Source organism: Girardinichthys multiradiatus, chromosome 8, assembly GCF_021462225.1.
Source record: "Girardinichthys multiradiatus isolate DD_20200921_A chromosome 8, DD_fGirMul_XY1, whole genome shotgun sequence".
In the NCBI taxonomy this organism is placed as follows: Eukaryota; Metazoa; Chordata; class Actinopteri; order Cyprinodontiformes; family Goodeidae; genus Girardinichthys; species Girardinichthys multiradiatus.
This window is the reverse complement of record NC_061801.1, coordinates 35,472,547-35,493,608: the sequence shown is the minus strand read 5'-3', so window position 1 is coordinate 35,493,608 and position 21,062 is coordinate 35,472,547. Positions and strand designations below refer to the sequence as shown.

Sequence of the window (21,062 nt, the reverse complement as noted above, 5' to 3'; positions counted from 1 at the left end):
GTTTATGTAATAATAATATTCAAAACACGCAGTACGGTTGTGTCCTCAAGGAGCTAAAGGCAGCACACAGCGCTAACATAAGCAGAAGGCACAATGCTACTGCTATCAGAACGATGGCCAGGATGTCATATCAACACACAATAATTCATGTCAAAAATAAAGTTTGCTGTCCTTTTAGCGTTATTTGCAGCTTACCGCTTTGCTGTGTCTGTCTTTTCCATAGACAGAAGGAACTGACTGCTTAATCAGTCTTTCTGCAAATCCTTGATACTGGTGGATGTTGCTGAATGCACTCGTCCTTGAAGTGGGGAAATAGGAATTTCCCCTCTGATGTGGGAACGTTTCCATGAAAAATCGAATTTAACCAGGCACTTTGAAAAGGTTCTGATGCTGGGGGATGGTGTAATGAATTCTGTGGGTTAATAACACCCAAAAACAGAACTGAACTTATCCTCTTTCACGTAGGCATACTTGAGCTTGGACTTGAAAATCACAGTGAGAAATAAAATGGTGTACACGCAAAATAGATCAGCTGGAAGTCCATGACCTTATTTAGCTGTTCTGCAGCAAATACTGTCAAAACAGTTGGAAAATGTAACAGATGATGGAGAAAACTGAAGAGACTGAAAAATGTGACCCAAACAGAATATAAGGATATCTCTGCAGGATATGGAGAGAATAAATTCAACTTTTCTGCCCTCCTACAGACTCCAAGTACACAACAAAATGTGTTTAAGAGCTAAAAAAGTGGATATGTCCCCTTTAGGCAAGATTAAGGTGATCTGCTTGATGTTGGCAGTCATCCTCCTGTGAAATCCACCCAACTCTGCAATTGGACATTTTTACACAATAACACCAATACAAACAAAACATGATAGGGTTTAAAGGTTCTAGCAACTCAAAATGAATGCAAAGAATATAAAAACTAATCAATGATTATAAAATGATAAGAGGAACATGAGTGACAGACTAATACAGTCCTGAGTGCAGTTACTCTGCTGAATAGAGAAACAATTGGCTTCCTGCTCTCTCAGCTTTTTTCTCACAAAACTTGGTTTATTATTTTAGTGACTTATTCTTTGTGCACTAATCCCATCAATAGGCTGTTTGATCTTTGGTTACTCATCTAAATGCAGTCTCATAGAGTTAAAAGGATAGACATAGGCGTCTATCTTTGTGTTGTAACTGGATTTTATCGTTCTGGGTCCCGATGACAAAAGAAAGCAACATGGGGTCAAACACTCTGCGAATTACAGGATACCAACCCTTCTTTGAAGTCGAGGAAGATCTTTCCAAGGCCGCTTCCTCCACTGACCATGTTCAGGTCGATGGCTCGCAGAAGGGCAAAGTGGACTCGGATTATATCCTAAGAAAACAACGCAATAAACAACAGAATGGGTTGAGATATTTGTTTTACATATAAAAGAAATAAGACAAATCTATAAAAAGTACCTTTATAGTGGACATCAATATTTGACACAACTTTGTAAAACACATTAACACAGGCTTAACATGTTAAGTATATGGTCCTTTTAAAGTGCTGGGATATGAAGTATTACTTTGTGCCTACACAGGCCTATTGATGTTATACTTGAGGCATATTTTCTATGGATATGTTGTAACTATTGTGAGCTCAGTTTGTAAAAATGATGACATATTCCCAATAAACAATTGGCATGAAAAGCTTGATGGGTTGGTACCCGTAATTACTAATCAAGAACAAAGTCAAGCATGTCTGAGATGCTGCAGCAATGACGAATAACAGTTTTCTACCCTATGATCTAAAACAAAACTGATTCTGGTTCTACATGAAAAAATGTTGAAAAACTCATTCAACCGTTCTGATTTTATTATTCTATTACTTGGCATAATTAGACACTGCTGAAAAACAACATTGACATGGTTTCTCTATTGTTTGGTCCAGCTAATGTAGAAAATACATTCATTATTCATGTATAAAAAAATAAATCTTCAGTTTTGCGTTGGTGCTGTATTGAAAACAAATACTTGATATATATAAAACTAGACATTTTGCATTCATACAACATCAGTGTAGAGTACAGAAACAATAACATGCCATTCAATCAGCTACCATACATGCACTGAATTAATTACCTGGCCTCAGGCACCTGCAGACATGCTTTAAGAGCATATATTTTTCTCCTTTTGACCGCCTACTCACCTCCAGGTTGACAAAAATAGCCTCCATTTCTTGTGAACTCAAGACTTGCTTCAGCGGGATCATGTAATTCTTGAAGGGGAGAGAGGAACAAATTTTAAATTGCTTTAAACACAAACAAAATCTCATTTTCTTGTCTGAAATACAAAAATTTAAATTTTTTTTCCTTTGAAAGAGATCAATTCCAGCTTTTAGCAGAAATCAATATTAGGTGACATGGAAAAAAAGACAATGACAACATATATCAAGTGATTTACTAAATGGAATTAACACTTAGCATGCTATAGCTATAGAGATGATGGGCTGTTGCGGACAACAGGAAAAACCTCCCTGTTATACTCCACAACTCTCCTTTATGGCTGCCACATTTCATCATCATAATGATAACAAATAGATCAACTAAGAAGGAACATAAAAAAACGACAGCCTTTATGAACCCCAACTCAATTAAGCTTTACGAGTCCTCTGGTCATGAGAAGCACATTTGTTCTCATTCACTCTCACGTTGGTCTAATGTGGGGAAACACAGGATGCACATTTGCTTTAATGAAATTAGCGGAGCAGATGATTTGTGGCGCTTAGAAGAAATCTGCCGACGACGAAAGTGTTGCGTTAGCAGCGCCGATCTCAACAAGGGTTTATTATTACACAGAGCGACCTGGGATGCTTGCGTCTGTGTGCGTGTATGTTCACTGTTTTACATGAAGGTTGCCTGACTTTATCTGTCTTTTTTGCAGAAATGTTGACACGAAAGATGTGTAAAACAACCTTAACCTGAAATAAACTACTTAGCTTGCAAAAGTACTCATACCCCTTCAACTTTTTCATATTTTACAAAGTAACAACCATGGATTTTAATGTGGTTTATTGGGATTTTATGTGACGGGCCAACAGGAAGCAGCGAATAATTATGAAGTGAAAGAAAATTCACCTGTATGTAACGTAATCTATTAAAAATACATCTGTTCTGCGAAGGCCAGAGAGGTTTGTTACAGAACGTTAAAGAACAGAGCAAGGAACATCATAGACAGGTCAGAGAAGGTTGTAGAGGTTGCTTATAAAACAATATTCCAACCTTTGAACATCTCATAGAGCCATTAAATCCAGCAGACCTACTGAAACCTATACGCTCACCTAAACTGACAGGCCAGTCAAGCGGAGCATTGTGAGAGATCAGAGGTACGGAAAAAAGCAAAAACCTAGAGGAAAATCTGCTAGAGGCTACAGAATACCTGAATCTGAGGTGGAGATACACCTTCCAACACGACAACGATTCTAAACATACAGCCAGAGCGGCAATGGTATCGAAATAGATCCATGTCCTAGAATGGCCTAGTCAAAGGACGGACCTAAATTCAACTGAAGCCCTGGGGCAAGACTTCACAATTTATGTTCATCCAATCTGTCTGGATGCTAAAAAACAGAGCAAAGAAGAACAAGCTACATTTTTGGTGTCTAAATGTGCAAAGCTGGTAGACACATATACCAAAAGACCTTTAGCTGGAATATGTCTAAAGGTGGTTCTACAAAGTATTAACTCAGGCCGGCTGAATACTAAAGCATGCCACACTCTTTAGAGTTTCATTTGTAAAAGATGTTGAAAACCATGTGCTTATTTCCGTTAAACTCAAAAACATGCAGAATTGTCTGTTTTTCCAGCACATAAAATCCTAATAAAAACCACTTTAGTTTGTGGCTGTAACATGAACAAATGGTGAAAAGCTGAAGAAGTATGAATACTTTTGCAAGGCTCTGTATGATCAGATTACATTCTTGCATTAGAATGAGATTAAATAAAAATCCAGCTGTTTCTTTGGCAACTCTTGGCACCTGTAACGTGCACTTAAAGCTCCAGGGATAACCGTCCCCCTGTGGGCTCAGCCAATAATAACCATATTGATCGGTTCCTGTGACATTTGTGCTCTCAAATGAATCTGCCGATACGTGACATTTCCATGCTGACACACAGCCAAGGGGCATCAGGCAGCGACAACAAGGAGGCGGCAAAAAGAAACCCAGAGCCAGTATAAAAATTTTCCTCTCTGATCAACAGATGTGGAGAGAAGTTTTCATGTATACGTCATAGGCGTAATTATCATGTTACTTTAGGAAAAATATAAATTATTTGAACCTTTCTTTTTCTAAGAAGGAATGACTGTTTTTTTATTCCGATTCCTTTTGTCTTTTTATTGTTGCTGGTCTGTGTGAGCTACCGAACAATATTTAATTGTGTTAACCAGAAGTTTTTGTATTCTATTTTCAATTTTATGAATTTAGTTTTTAAAACCAAAATAAGGCGGGACACTTGTGAATTTATTGTGGATTGACTCTAAGCCATAAATTGTCAGAAATGTACATACAGGCTCCAGGTTCTGCTGATGGTTAAATATTTTAACTTAAGAAAACCCTGACCTGTTTATTTTTTGATGGGAATCATGATTGGTGGTTTTTCTTTCCCAGAATAAAAACTTTTTGTTTTACAGCAGATTGTTGTTTGTCTAAGGTAAGGCTTTTAAACTCACTAACACGGTGGTAGCTGTCAAGCATGGCAATGGCAGCGTCATGCTGTGTGTTATCCAACTTGACATTAATCCCAAACACACATCAGAAGTGGCTTTAGGATGGATGAAGTCTGATATCATTAGAGCATCTGGAATTGGCTTCCCCAAACCCAAACCTTAACCCTATTAAGTAAAAATGGGTGGACTATCCCTAAATGCCCGTTGCATGACCGAAAAGCAACCAATTTAAGGGAGCTCTCCTAACTGAGCAAATAAAATTGGTCAAATGTTTACCCAGACTTATGCCAGAAGTTTGCTGCTGGCTTCAAAAAATGTGTATCTTTTTAGAGACATTAAACCAAATATTAGTAGGGCTGTTAATATGCATGTATTTGAGCTTGTGGGAATTATTTTGAACATGTGTTCATTAGAAAGAAGCTCATATTATTCAAAGCCGTGCACCCAATATATTATTGTTAAAACTCACTGCATTTCTACGTTACATAATTCCACTCTAAGAAAAGAGCAGCTTTAACAAATCTATTAAAAACGACAAATTTATGAATATGACATCTATGCCCATAATGCATAAATTAGAACTTCTGAGACAAACTGTAACTCTCAGACTAAAATGAGCACACGAACTCACCTTCTCAATGTCCTCTAAAGTCTTGTAGTACTTGGCTTCAGTCTCCTGAATCTCAACTAAGCAGCAGTTCCTCTTGTCATCTTCAGTCATGCCCATTTTCTAGAAAATATAAAAGGAAAAACATAATTAAATCTTCATAAATACAAAGTGAACTGGCTGAACTAACTGAGATTTGATGGAACAATGTTCAGGGGTTTTGCTAGTTTGAGTAAATTTATGCTGAAGCTCTTAGTATGTCATGTGGTCACAATTTCCACAGTCAGTTTTCAAATTCAAATCTTTTCACTGCCACCATGATATAATGCTTCCATGCACACCTGTTTAGTGTCAAAACACTAAGCAGATTTTAGGAATGAAACAATGATGAGACTGGCCTGAAACCCACATTTTGTTTCATCAGATAAAATGTAGGTTTCATCCTGATGCAGAACGCTGCTTCTAGTCTCAGGTAAATTGGATCAGCTAACTAATTATCATGGTGAAGGTCAAGGAACTAAATGAACGACTGCCTTCAGATAAAGAGTGAAATGCATCCCGTCATCACCTTTAAATCTGTAAATGTTTTTTATTGTGTTGCTGAGACAGACGGTCCTGGTATCACAAAGCACAAATATTTGTTGCATGTGTCGAAGAATCTGAGAATCTAAGAACACGCCATCAACTGTCAAGCAAGACGGAAGGGCTTGGTGTTCTGTTTTGGTTTTAAACGTAGATGCAGCTGGGTTGGCCAAAAGGACAGCGATCCCAAACACACTTCAAAACGGGTTTTGGACGACAGAAAAATTAATTATACTTCTTATAGTCACAGGCCCTTCATTTTTCATTGACTGAAGGGCCTTCAGGAGCTTATCCTTTCTTTCACTTTCTTGTTCATTCTTCTTGTTAAAATCATTTAAATTAATGAGCTGAGATGCAAATCATGAACGCCCAAGGCAGAGATGTTCTGTTAGGCTAAAATTTAAACTGGAGGTGAGCCCCTGCAAGACTCTTAGTGTGTTCAACAAGAACATTGTTACATAACCTGAGCTACGTTTTCTCTTTTCTTACTATACTGGTTTGTTTTCTGTCTGGCAGGAACCCTTTCCTTTCCTTACTTTTTCCTTCCACTCAACGTTCTATAAAGATGTATGGATGCAGCACCTTTTGTGTCCTCTCGTCCTGGTGGAGGGTGTCAATGACTGTCTCTTCCCCATGGTTGTATAACCTACTGACCCAGACTGGGAGACCATTTCAAGGCCCAGGACATCTTTGCAGGCGCAGGCTTATTAGACTGTGATGCCATGACTTTTCAATATTTAACTGTTTAACAATATTGTAATTCTCTGAGACATTGAATTTTAAGTTATTGCAATCTGTAGGCCACAATCATCAAACCTACGAGAAATGAATCAATTTAATATAGAAGATTCACTTTCTGAAACGAGTCACAAAAATTAATATAGAACTTTTTCACAATAATCCATTTTTTTGAGATGTGAATGTACAGCATTTTGTAGACTTGTGTGGAAAAGTTCAGATCGCACCTGCTTGAGAGAACAATTTGTGTTTCAAGTGATCTCAGATTCATATTATTCAGTTTATTGATGTACATTCCTATATAACGTAGTATCTAGGTGTGTGATAACATTTTGGAAATCAGTTCACAATCTAAATTGCCATGGCATTATTCACACCCTGTGCTTGGTTAGTAAAAGTAACATAAATAAGAAACCCTACACTGATAATCTAAAACTACATTCATCCATGCTGATGTGGAAAAGTGTGAATAAAACAATTTAGGAAAACTGACTGATTTCCACTCACAGCTTAGCCAACAGCTCTATAAAATCCACAGCAGATTGGAACGGAAACATACAGATTTAATTTGAACACATTTTAATATGGCATGCACTCGAAGCAGCGAAACTATAGAGGAGGATAAAAAAGAAGCAAGGATGCCATCTGGACCAGATTTGGCAGTTAACAATAAAAAAAAAAAACCTGGAGCTAACAATGTAAAAAAAATAAAAGTTCAGTCCAGGCTTCAGTCCAGCATGTAATTTGAAAAAGAAAAAGAGAGGCAGGGAACAAAGCCGGCTCAACAAAGTTTGTTTCCCTCCTTTGTTGTGGCAGCGGGTGGTGCTCGCTGACATCCGTTAACACTGCAGTCACTGAGCTGATGTCACAGACCCTGAGTCAGACTTTCAACCAGATGGGGTCTACCCCGCCACCATGCATGGGTCACTAACCCTAATCGGAGGGTCATTCTCACGGGATGCTGTGTGTTTGAAATGAAGTGATGAGGGGGAAGTGATGAGGGGGAAGTGGGGGGGTGTCACAAGCACAGCACCACTCACCTGCATGTATCTGATCTGCAGCATGAGGAGGGGGGCAAAGCAGGTGAGACGTTTATATGACAATAAATGGAAGAGTGCTAAGAGAACTCAATGTCAGTATAAATGGTGCATCATAGTGGCACTAACAAACATCACAAAGAACAGGAGATGTTTCCTCAAGCAAAAGGTTTTAAACATTATGAACCTTTTCACATTTTGTCACATTACAACAACAAACCTCAATTATGTTAATGGAATTTGAAGTGACACAAAACAGTGCATCACTGTTATGTAGACGGAGAGAGATGCATGGTTTTCTGAGTTTTTACAAATGAAAACCTGATATTGTGATATTAATTTCTTTTCAGTAACCCTAAGTCAATACTTAAAGAACCACCTTTAGCACAGTTACAGCTGCAAGCCTACTGGGGTATGTCTGTACTAGCTTTGCACATCTAGAGACCAATATTTTTCCTCTTTCCAAAATAGTTCCAGTTCAGTCGTTTTGAATGGAGAGCTACTTGCCAAAGATCTTCTTTTGGATTCAGGCAACAAATAATCAATTATCTAAACAATTCCACCATAGCAGTGACCGTAGGTGTGCGAGTCACAAGTCTTTTGCAGCATCAAACAGGTTTTCTTCCAGTCCTGCCCTGTATTTAGCTCTAACAGATGAATTTGCTATCATCTAAATACAAACTGAGAAAGACTTTTTCCTGCTCAACAATACTCCTAACATGGAATAATGAAAGTGAATTTTGAACAAAAGGGATGTGTAAATCATTATATATATATTATATAGATCCTAAACAACCATACATTTTCTAAACCCACTTCTTTCATACAGTCTCCAGTCCATCACAGGGCAACACAGAGAAGTCAATTTAGAGGGATCAATTAACCTAGCAGTCATGTTTTTAGACTGTGGGAGGAAGCCGGAGTACCCTGAGAGAAACCATGCATGCACGGGGAGAACATGCAAACTCCATGCAGTAAGACCCCAGGCCAACAGTGCTACCAACTTTGCCACTGTGCAGCCCACTAGATCCTAAACATTAAAAAGGGATTTGCACTTTTAAAAGGAAGAAATAAAATGTCCTACGTTTGTTGACTTATTTTTTCCCTATTCTCTTTGTCTGGAATGTTGGATTTTTTTGCCTATTCGCAGCAACAAGAGCAGGAAATGTTTTTACGAAAGCTGACCTGTCTGCTGTGTTGCTTGGTCCTTATGATGTTGCTTGTTTACTAATGTTCTCTAACAAACCTCTGAGGCCTTCACAAAACAGCTGTAATAAAAAAGAGACTAAATTACACACAGATGGACTCTATTTACTAATGAGGTAACTTCTGAAGCCAATCGCGTTTGTTAGATTTAGTTTAGGAGTATTAGCTTGAAAGGGGGTCAGTAGAAAAGCTCGCCGTATTTCAGACTTTGATTTATTAAAAAAATGGACAAACCTATGATTTTCCTTCCACTTCAGAAACATGCGTTACTTGTGTGGTGTGTTTCACATGAAATCCCACTAAATTACATTACAGTTTGTGGTTATAATGTGATAGAATGTTAAACAAAATTGCAAAGCGGTGCTTAAAGCAATAAAAGATTTTACCTTCATGCTATAAATAAAAAGTACACACAGTCAAAGCAGTATGTTGAGATTTCCATCTACTGGTTTCTTGCACACAAGCATTACTGAGTTTGTGTCAATTTTACTGTTTATGCCGTGTTTTTGAACTGATGATGAAATTAGTTAATGTTAAAATTTGTTTTTCTGCAGCAGTTATGAAAATAGATAGCAGACATGCTGTCATCCCACTTTGGTTGTGTTTTTATGCCGCTCCTAATTAATGCCAGCAGCAGTAGGTTGACAACATTAAATTTACTAGGAGCAAAAAAATACGTGTAACATGTTACAGCTTGCTGCAGTTTAAAGATACTACACCTAATAAAAATACACAGTGCCTGTTTCACTTATTGGCTATTATGCTGGTATCATATCAAATGCCTTAAAATAACTTAATCTTTTATTGCAGTAGCATAATTTCACAGTTAATATTTTTAGGAAAATTCTACCTTTATTCCCACTTGCATCAGAGGGTAACAATGTTGCACGTTTTGTAGTTTTTAAAGGTTTTTAACTATTGTGGAACCATGTCTGTGTTGATGTCATTATCATCCTGAAAGATCCACCGATGATCCATTTCCACTTTTCTGGCAGAGGCAATCAGATTTTTATTCATGTCTCATTAATTGAAAGAGTTCAAATTGCAAAATTAAAAAGATTCCCATCTGCTTCGGAAAAGAAACAGGCCCACAGCATCACAGATCCTCCACCGTGCATAACTGTGAGCTTGAGATGGTTTTCCACATATTCATCCCTTTTTTACATTCCACATCCATCTGTAGTGTTTGTAGCTGAAACCTTAATCGTACTCTCAGCTAACTAAAGCAAACTAAAGCAACGAGTTTGAGTTAAAGTCCCAGTAGAGTGGAGCAAACTCCACATGGCATGTTTTCATGTCTTTCCCCTTTTCAAGGGTGGCCTCTATAAAATAATGATTACCTGCCAAAAAGGTTCTCTGCCTGACTTACTGTGGGGTTGTTACGGAGTACTGATCACTGTGCTGTCAGTGATTTCATTGAAAATAATTATTTCTTAACTCCCTTACTGATTAACTGTTCATTAGTTAAGAGCTGAATTGTTTACAGTTTCTAATTACTGGGCTGCAATAAAATGTAAACATCTTTACTAGGTCTAGTTATTTATGCAAAGGAAAATCTGCATGCATACAAGTCTAGATCCAAAAACTATGTGTGCTCTCTGTGCTTCTGTAGGTAATTAAGTTCATGATGAGTACTGGTTGTCAACTCTTTTTGCTCGGCTTTTGCAATAAGACAGCAAAGAGGTGTCAACTCCTCAGAACGTATTTAGTGTTATAATTATAGTTAGTATGATAACATGCAGCTGAGAAAATCAGATGATCAGCAACTGAAAAAAGAGGGAGCCTTCAATACAAGGATCTCACCATGGGTTGTCGTACTTCCACCTTAATGATGTCCTCATAGATGTCGTCCCCATCGTCCTCACATGGCACGCAGTCATAGATGTCATCCTCACCCAGGTCATGTTCGCTGAAGAGAGACAAAAACACCGTGAGGTCAGATAAAAATCCCCATTGAACTGATAAAAAACTAAAACTTTAAGACAGCTGAAACACCCTGGGCTGTCAAACTAGCGACATCTCATTATCTTTCACACATAAGGGCCAGCGGGGTGACTTGATTTTCATTTTTTTAATGCTTTTGTTTCTGAGGAAGAAGACACAGCACCCAGCCATTAGAAACCCAAGAGTTGGGCTCCCATGTGGCATTCCCCTTGAATCTGTTTATATTGTTTTGGCACCCAGCTAGCTAAATGACCTTTAATTAGGCCAGTAGCCAGCAGTGCAAAGACAGTTGCTGTGGAGAGGAACGGCTGCTGCTCCTCATGCTATCCCTGCACCTTGCATTGCACTGCAGGGGTAATTGTTGCTCAAGAAACGGACTTTGAGAGAAAAGCCACAGAGGGAAATCCCTTTGAAAGTCCATAAGGTGTATCAAATGCCCACTTGTTTCTCTGTCCTGAAGCTTTAGGATTGGCTTGGGTAGTATGAGATTCTGATGGGACATTTAACTTGCTTAAAAACATCACAGATATACAGTTTCTAAGTATCTACCCAAAAATGTAAAACCACAATCTGTTACATGATGGAATGGCTTTTATTTAGACCAGAAAACCAACAATTATTCCTGCTTCTACAAAAAACAAATCAATAGGATAGGTAGGATATTGGGTCAAGAAAATCCATCACGTGGAATATCCCCGATTTGAGGTCAGACAGGTCCCGACGTCCATCCGAGCACACTAGATCACTCTTAACACACCACAACCAGCAGGAATATCTCAGATTATTTTCAGAGCCATCCCAGTGATTGAGGCATGTCAGAAGGGGAAGATTGGGTCAAATATTGGCATGAAGATCCTGCCATGTGAACCAGGCATTAGCAGACATGCTGCTCATAGAATGCCAACTGCAGCTTTAAAACTGTGTTTCAGTAATAAGAGTGATGGGTGGTGTTTATTAAGTTTTCACACGATGACTCTTCTTGTTTATCGAGATGAAATGTAGCCAGCCTTTCAGCCAGCTGACTGTCAGTTTGAAGCAACAGGTGGGTAAAGGGCAGCACTGGGCAACATTAAGTATAGAGCTCGGTAGTGTAAGTTGTCTAGCTGCCCTCCTTTTGCTCTCAGAGCTCCAAAGATCCTCCTTCCTCTGTCTGTGTAAATATGAGGATAAGGAGAATAAGAGAACATGCGTCTGCCCTCAATCACACATTCAGCTTTGCAATAATGCTCAAGTGAGGTTTGTTTGAAGTTTTAATTGGGGTGTCTTGGTTCACTCTCAGTAATACGCTTTTTCTTTTTTCATTAAGTCAAAATGGCTCAAGTTGAATACTGACGAGGCTGCGTGGGAGGACAGTAACCAGCTCATGCTGTCCCATAAACATGTCTTCTCCCAGCAGTGGGACTACAGGACCACTCACAGAGATGTTGGATGGCAGAGAGGTTATGATGAGGCACATTCTGAACTTAATTTTTCTCTAAATCCTCAGACAGTATTATCCGAGGAGTGGGTCACGAGCACATTTTTGACCTGAGAAGAGATCCAAGGGAGGCAGCTTCTCCTGGGAGAACATGGAGGAGAAATCTACGAATTTAATGGAACTTTAATACAGTAGGATGTAGTTAAGAAATATAAGTCAACAAAATAAAAAATACATAAAGATTAGAGAATCAATATCTACTTGCTTCTTCTCATTCACTTCATCTTTTAATCTGTCTCTATTTACGCTGCTTATTATCAATTCGTGATTTCTTTCTTCATCTTACAGTTACTTGTTTCATCATCATTTGCTCATTTTCAATCAGCCGGTTAAACATACACATGATCACCAATTAATTGGTGCTTACAGTGATGTAGTGTTGGGATGATTAGGTCTTAATATCTGAATATTGGTTTAAGTTGCATTGTCTTTTATTTAATAACCAAACACCTCATCTGTTTTAGATTTTCTTTTGTCTCCCACAGTAGAACACAGATTGACCTACAGGGCCATGCAAATGTTTTCACACACAGGTTTTCCAAAACTTTATTGGGATTTTATTTGATAAATCAACACAACGTAGTGTATAATCTGAAATGCAAGGAATCTGTATAATTTTGGTTCAAGAACCACGTTTCAATGCAATTATGGGTGCAAATCTTTTAGTGTTTCTCTTTACCACCTTTCAAGAACCAGGAGCTGAATTTTCTGTGTATTCTTTGCATAAAGAAGTCATGCTCAGCTAGATTGGATGGAGAACCTTTGCAAACATCAGTTTTTCAGTTTTCCATTCCTGGAAAGCAATGTATCTTCATGTCATGTGATGTGGGTAATCCCATTTCCAGAATTATACTGATGAAAGAAGAATGGAGCAGGGCTACCTTTGTATTGAAACATCCTACATATAATCTGTGTAAATATGTGTTGCTATGAAGGAAGTGAAAAATACTAACAGATTTATTTGTGCCAGTGGCACGCTGTTATAAAACAAATTTCCAAATCTGTTTTTCTGTTGAGCTTTTGTGAACATTCATAAATAATTCACATGCATTCATGTGGGCATGTTTGTGTGTGTAGGTTTGTGTTTTTGCATGTCTTAGCATACAAAATATATCAGTGGTACATAGAGTGGGAGAGAAGGGCCTTAAGGCTCATAAATTAGGGTCTAATTTTCTGTCCAATAACACAATGACAAGCCAGAGGGTGTCCAGTGCGCTTTGCACGCAATAGGCTTAGTCAGTGCTCTGGGCTTATGATGACATGGAACTACAGGTCCTTCTCAAAATATTAGCATATTGTGATAAAGTTCATTATTTTCCATAATGTCATGATGAAAATTCAACATTCATATATTTTAGATTCATTGCACACTAACTGAAATATTTCAGGTCTTTTATTGTCTTAATACGGATGATTTTGGCATACAGCTCATGAAAACCCAAAATTCCTATCTCACAAAATTAGCATATTTCATCCGACCAATAACAGAAAAGTGTTTTTAATAAAAAAAAACATCAACCTTCAAATAATCATGTACAGTTATGCACTCAATACTTGGTCGGGAATCCTTTTGCAGAAATGACTGCTTCAATGCGGCGTGGCATGGAAGCAATCAGCCTGTGGCACTGCTGAGGTCTTATGGAGGCCCAGGATGCTTCAATAGCGGCCTTTAGCTCATCCAGAGTGTTGGGTCTTGAGTCTCTCAATGTTCTCTTCACAATATCCCACAGATTCTCTATGGGGTTCAGGTCAGGAGAGTTGGCAGGCCAATTGAGCACAGTGATACCATGGTCAGTAAACCATTTACCAGTGGTTTTGACACGATCGATCGATAGACAGACAGACAGACAGACAGACAGACAGACAGACAGACAGACAGACAGACAGACAGACAGACAGACAGACAGACAGACAGACAATAGGTAGATATGAACAGCAGAGAAGTGGATGCAAGTTCTTCAGATAGATACATACATACATACATACATACATACATACAATAGATAGATATGAACAGCAGAGAAGTGGATACAAGTTCTTCAGGCAGCTGACATCCCCAACATCCAGGCTATTGTACCCTTTGTCCTTAGCATCCCTTCTTCTAGTGGGTTTGTGGAAAATATTTTCTCCATCATGAAAAATAAGTGGATTGATGTGAGGAACAAATGTTCTACAGAATTAATGAGAAGTGAGCTAATTGTCAGTCTAATTAATGAAATGTCCTGCTCAGAGTTTTACTCGGTAGTCCTGAAAAGCAAACAACTCCTTGCAGCAGAAAGAGCTCAAATGAAATATAAATGGAAAAAATAGGTTGTTTCCACATAATTCAGCACTGCAGTTTTTATTTCACTAGTTGAATATTTTTTTCACTACACCTGACTAACCGTAGTCATGGCCTTTAAGGCACAAGTGTTTATGTTTACAACTTTTCTACAGACTTTTTGTTTGCACTAAATGCACTATTACGAAAATGTTTTGCATTATACTGTTATGCTTTTTTATATTGTTTTAAGTTAAGCAAGACGGAGGTCTTTTCAATAGTAGTTTATTTATTTTAGAAGGATATTTGTTTTTGTCGAGTAATTTTATTTTGCAAAAAGAATAAATTATTTTATAAATTGCTGAATAATTATTTTTCCATGGATATTTGTATCAGTCAAAAACATGCATCGAACTAAACTTGGATTCAAGTCCAATGTTTCCAAAGTCATTTCACACAAAGAAAAAGGGTGAAAAGAATCACCAGGCCGGTAGAGGTGCAGACAGTGGAGTTGGATAGCCCTACCATGAGGTGTCCCTTATTTATTTATCAAGGAGTTGGCAACCCTATCCAGAAACCACTTTGAGATGATTCGTGACAGTGGGAAGTTTGCCGCATCAGAGCATATGAAGTGGTTAGCAACAATATTCGGGCAGGCTGTGCCTTTTAAAAAAGGCTTAGGTGGTACTAGGTGACCAAAGTAAGCCAAGAACATATTCCCCACATTATGACACCACCATCGCTAGCCTGATTCATTGATATAAGGCAGGATGAATCCATGCCTTCATGTTGTTTACTCAAAACCCTACCATCTGAAAGTCACGGCTAAAATCAGGACTCATCACACCAGGCAAGGTTTTTTAAACTGACCCTGAGTGAATTGTAGCCTCCTGTTCTTAGCTGGCAGAATTAGTATCTAGTGTGATTTTCTGCTTCCAGGGTCAACATGTTGTGCATTCAGCAATAGTGTTCCTAATTTCTTGGTCAAATGTAAACAAAATGGCTGACAATTGTAGTTTTAACAGCAAAAGTACCAATCATGCTAATTTTTTTTCAGCTACAGTTTAATCATTACTTTCCTTAGATGACTCATTACTATCATAGAAAAAGTTATTTCCATTGTTCACATCTGAAAGATCTGCGAAGGGTTCTGTATCTAATAAACCCTTTTTGTCTAAATCTAATGACAAAATAACATTAATATCAGCCAAAGCTATTATTAACACCAAGGATACAGTTGTATTTACTGCTCCTTTATACATAAAGATAAAAATAAGCTAGGAACAACCCACTAACTTCATTATATTACAGTTAAATTGTATCCAAAAAAACTACTCTGATAGGGAGCAGACTGCAATAAAGACAGCTTAAAACAATCACTAAAAGGAGGCAAAGAACCATAACCACATAAATGTAGGTATGACTAAACACTGCAAACAGAAAAAACAACTATTCCCTATTTTTAAAAGCTATCCTGCCTAAGAGAATGATGCACCAAATGTGACACATAGAGCTTGTGACAGTGCATGTTTGGGAATGTAAATCTATGTTTGCCTTTTACAAAGGAAATAACTCCCTTGGCAACTTAGCCAGATCCTCCCCATTTCATGCTTTGTTAACTCCAGAATGGAGTCATCTCAGATGGGAAGGACTTGGAGTGATGAGAGGTAAGAACCTGACATCTGAACACCAGAGGGAAGACGAAAGGACCAGGTTCACCGTATTAACCTGTGAGACCTCCGTTAGATGACGAAAATGATACAGTGCATCAGAATGCAAAAAACAGTGTGATTCACAGACATTTACAGGCCTGCATTATAGAACGTCCAAACCATCCAGTTTGCAACTACTGCTTTCAGGAGAGCTCCTTCTGATGGCTGCAGGCCTCAATCCACCTCACTCAACATGAGTTCTACTGACACACCATGTTCTATATGGAAATCTAACAACTAAAGTGACTTGCACTTAACCTTTAACTGATATTCAGTCAAGCAAAACACAATCACATTAAGCTGCTGGATGTAGATTAGTCATCCAGGACCAGTTCTTTACAAAAGACTTCACAAACCATCAAACAAGTCACCATCAACAGTCAAGTCAAAGTCAGTATAAAGACAACAGTGGAATTAAACAGACAATAAAATAATTTGTAAGCATGTAAGATTTGATTTTAAAACCATAAGGATATGGGCAGTAATTTATGTTATGTGCTGGATGTGTTTGCTGAATATCCTGGCTGAGAGCTACAGTCGTGAAAAAATCAGGGCATAAACTCTTAAAACTGAGGAAAATATTAAGGATATATTAAAACCTTTTTGTACAATGTAATAGAAAAATGCTAATTCTAGAGAAGAATAAATTACAACAGTTCCTGCCTGAAGTCTTCAAAGGCCATAAAATGTAATCACAGGACCTACAGATGGGACTTGCTACCTTTGATATGAAACTACATGCCTTTACAATCAGAAAGACTACCAAGTTTAACCTCACGGGAGGTGGGCAAGGAGGAAACCTTTGCTCGCTCAGAAAAACATGAGGGCCAGACTGAGGTTTGCCAGAGAGAACAGAGACACAGTGCAGGACTTCTGGAATAATCTTCTTAGGACAGATGAGTCTAAAATTTGGAAACCAGAACCAAATTCCAGGAAAATAACCTCATACCAACTGTGAGGTATTCAGGTGGTGTCATACTGAGCTGGTTTTGGGTCGGACCAAAGTGTAGAGCAGAGCGAGGGAGTCAAATGGTTAGTAGAGAAGTAGATTTAAATAAATAACAAAAGACTTAGAAAATGGCTGTGCATGAATCATGGTAGGGAAGATACAAGGCAACATTCAGGGTAGATATCAGGAGGAACCAGTGGCAAACAATAAAAGACAAAGAATTTAAATACTGAGGGAAGTGGAGTATGGACAAATGAACTGAGTGGAGCTAATCAGGAGAATATGAGACAGCCGGGGACAAGGGAGCCTAAACAATACAGAGGGAGAATGACAAATTAACACAGATAAGCAGGGAGTACAGGGTGTTGGTCCCCCTTTAGCTGAGAAAACCCCCTCTAGCTCAAACACGGACGGCCAGAAACAAGAACATTGCTCAAAGCAGGTTGCCTCCATCAGCCTGCCTTTTTCCCATGGTGTCCTGTGGTCTTCAGGTGGGCCACATAGACTCACATAACCATCCATGTGATGCAAAGAAAACATAATTCATCAGACCAGACCACCTGCTTCTGTTGCCAATCTAGCTCTTCTGGCAATATACAAGAGTCAGTGTGGGCATCGTAACTGCTTGTATGCAACCCCCTTATGAGTCTTGAGCCTTGGCCGCCCATAACCCTGTCCCTGTTTTATCACCGACCATTCCTTGGACCACTTTTGGTAGATACTGACCAAAGCAGACCAGAAATACCTCAAAAAAGCTCCATTTATTTGGTGATGCTTTGACCCTGTGTTCAAGCCATCACAATTTGGCCCCTGTTCAAGTCATTCAGATCCATTAGCTTGACCATTCTTCCTGCTTATAACGCATCAGCTTTAAGACTGTCTGTCCAACTGTCCACTCATACTATTTACCCATTATCCAACCAGTATTGACCATTATCCGTCCGTTCATTCGCCAGTCCATCCTTTGATTTTTAGACCTTAATTTAGCAGTCGGTTTCTTTTCTTATACCTTTATGTTCCTGAACAGTTTCAGGAGTTTCTTAGCTTTGCTGTAAAATTATTGATGCACTCTCTTTTGTTATTTACAATCACAATTTGTCGTGGCAATATTGCTGTTTTATATCTTATACACTGTTGTCTTTATGGCTCCACATGTCCTGCCTTTGCATTATTTTCCTCCTGCAGGAAGCAGATTGGCTTTACATCCATAAAACACGACTGTTATTACTGTGGAAAAATGATCATTGTCCTCAGCCCCATTTTTTTGCCGTTAAGTCATGCACCCTTAATAAATCACACACACACATCAATATTTCAGACTTATTAATAAGTCTTTGAGAGCAGGTTTCTTGCTAGCATGACCTATGTGCTAAGCGTGTCTGACTGCATTAAATGGAGGACCTGCTGATGAATCAATTATGCTTCTGTCTGGTTGTGAAACAAAATGTTCCTCATAAAAGGTCAAGTGCAGCCATATGGTGATGTAGAATGATTAATTTAATAAGACCCTGCCCTCTGCTCCTACAGTATAGGTCACATATAGACCTCAGTTTCATGACATCCCTGACCATTTAAGAAAACAATGAACTCAACCCTCTTACCCTGGGAAGCTGCTGCCTTGGGTACCAAGGTTAATTTCAATGTTAAACACTGCTCTAACCTTTGCATGGAGGATGGCAAGCTTATCAACTCCTTAATTCACAAGTTCATACAGTGACTTGCAAATGTATTTGTCCCTTTGTTCATATTTTTACACATTACAACCGAAGACTTTTTATGAATGTTAATTGGATTTCACACAGCACAGACAAGTACAAGATAGATTGTCAAATGAAGTTATTTGCATGATTCTGGACTGTTAGACCTGCAAAGAATCCACGCATGCATGAGAAGAATATGCAAACTCTATGCAAAAAGACCCCAGCCTAATGACAGATGACTGCTTAAAATTGTCTACAATTACAAACAAATAAAGCATTTAAAAAGTATGGCATGCATTTGTATTCAAACACAAATTAAAATGGCAAGTCTGAAAAGCTTTCAGGTTGCCTGCAACGATGCATTGAGAGTACTTCTGAAAAGACCGAGATGGAGCAGTGCAAAATGTTTGTGACAGCTGGAGTCAGCACTCTGCAGGCTGTGCTTAGAAACCTAAAGTATAAGTTTATATACAGTTTAAATAATCTGAGAATAAAATTATCATGGCCTTAGAAAATCCACAGTTGAGCTCTACACTGTACCATTCTCTGTTGTGGAGACACTGGTACAGTTGTGTTTTATTAAATTTTATGTAATTGCTTTTGATGATTATAGATGTGTATTTGTGTTGTTTGGATTATTTATCCTGTTTTCTTTAGCTGGTCCCTGAGTCTGAAATAAAATAAATATCACAAAAAAACATTCAGCACAGTCACTTAACTACAGCTGCAGTATTTTCTAGAATGTTTCTACTAGCTTTGTTAATCAAGAGATTGAAATGTTTTCCACTGCTTTTTGCAAAATTACTCCAGCTGAGTCAGGTTGGATGGAGAACGTCTGTCTGGACTTTGACTGTGCCATTTTAAACCCTCTAAAATATTTTGATTTAAACCATTCCATTGTCGCATTGAGTGAATGTTTAGCTCCTTCTGGAAGGTAAAACTCCACCCTAATCTAATTTTTTGCAGCCTCTAGCTGGTTTACTTTCAGAATCAGAATACATTTAGCTGAATACTATCTCAGATCAGCTTTCCTGTCTTTTTTACTTCGTGTTGGTCTATCACAAAAAATTCTGCTACACTAACTAACAATAGTGGGCACTTTTTTATCATCTCTTCTATCCTTAAACACATTGTATATTAGTAAATTCAGTTCAATTCAGTTTTATTTATATAGTGCCAATTCACAACACATGTTGTCTCAAGGCACTTCACAAAAGTCAGGTACATACATTCCAATTAATCCTAACCAGTGAACAGTGCAGTCAGAGTTAGCTTTTTATTCAAATTGGATAAAAAGTTTTTCTATCTAAGGAAACCCAGCAGATTGCATCCAGTCAGTGACTTGCAGCATTCACTCCTCCTGGATGAGCATGTAGTGACAGTGGACAGTCACTGGCGTTGACTTTGCAGCAATCCCTCATACTGAGCATGCATGTGGCGACAGTGGAGAGGAAAAACTCCCTTTTAACAGGAAGAAACCTCCAGCAGAACCAGGATCAGTGTGAGCGGCCATCTGCCACGACCGACTGGGGGTTTGAGAGAACAGAGCAGAGACAGAAAAAGAACAAAGAAGCACTGATCCAGGAGTACTTTCTATGGGAAGGAAAAGTAAATATAAATAAACATAATTTAAACAATAAAATAGGTAATCTTGGTTAATATATCAAAGGTGTGTGTCGAGGTTCTGCAAGTTATGTCAGATTTTACTATCAAATCGGGAGCCTTATTTTTAGACAGTTATCTTGCATATAGTATTTGCAATCTAATCCAGTATTAGCCTGCTTGGCAGCATCCCATATCCTCTACTCAGCCTGCATCAGCCAACACAGTTCATCCTAATCATGTATTCAGGCAAGATATATCTATAGTTTGCATGATCTTCTTTCAGTCCCCTGTTCTCCATCTCCCTATCATTCCATGATGAATGACACCCATCTCGGAGCGGTTAGCTAATTATTCTCCATTAATCTTAGTCAAGCAGCTGCTGTCACCAGCCTCAGAGCCTACATATCTCTTTCACACACAAACCAAACCACTGTTCACTAAAATTGAGCAGTTGGCCACAGAAGCATACAGAAAGGCAGTCAGGCCAAAGTATACTCAGAGAAGGGTTGGTGTCACCATCGGACAACGTGGCAGAGTGCGATTAGGA

General features: G+C 38.5%; 1 protein-coding gene across 12 annotated transcripts in view; it reads right to left on the bottom strand.

The window, feature by feature from the left end:
* vav2 (vav 2 guanine nucleotide exchange factor) overlaps positions 1-21,062 on the bottom strand; it is a 288,765-nt gene that overhangs the window by 50,846 nt on the left and 216,857 nt on the right. For 8 of the 12 annotated variants that reach the window (XM_047372613.1, XM_047372606.1, XM_047372608.1 and 5 more), the window contains 5 exons: positions 10,672-10,777; positions 7,666-7,680; positions 5,330-5,428; positions 2,183-2,251; positions 1,266-1,366 (listed from right to left, as the gene is read on the bottom strand). In XM_047372613.1, coding sequence (XP_047228569.1) covers positions 1,266-1,366; positions 2,183-2,251; positions 5,330-5,428; positions 7,666-7,680; positions 10,672-10,777 — 390 coding nt within the window. The remainder of the gene's footprint in view (positions 1-1,265; positions 1,367-2,182; positions 2,252-5,329; positions 5,429-7,665; positions 7,681-10,671; positions 10,778-21,062) is intronic. The other 4 variants (XM_047372607.1, XM_047372611.1, XM_047372615.1 and 1 more) reach the window with 1 other exon arrangement.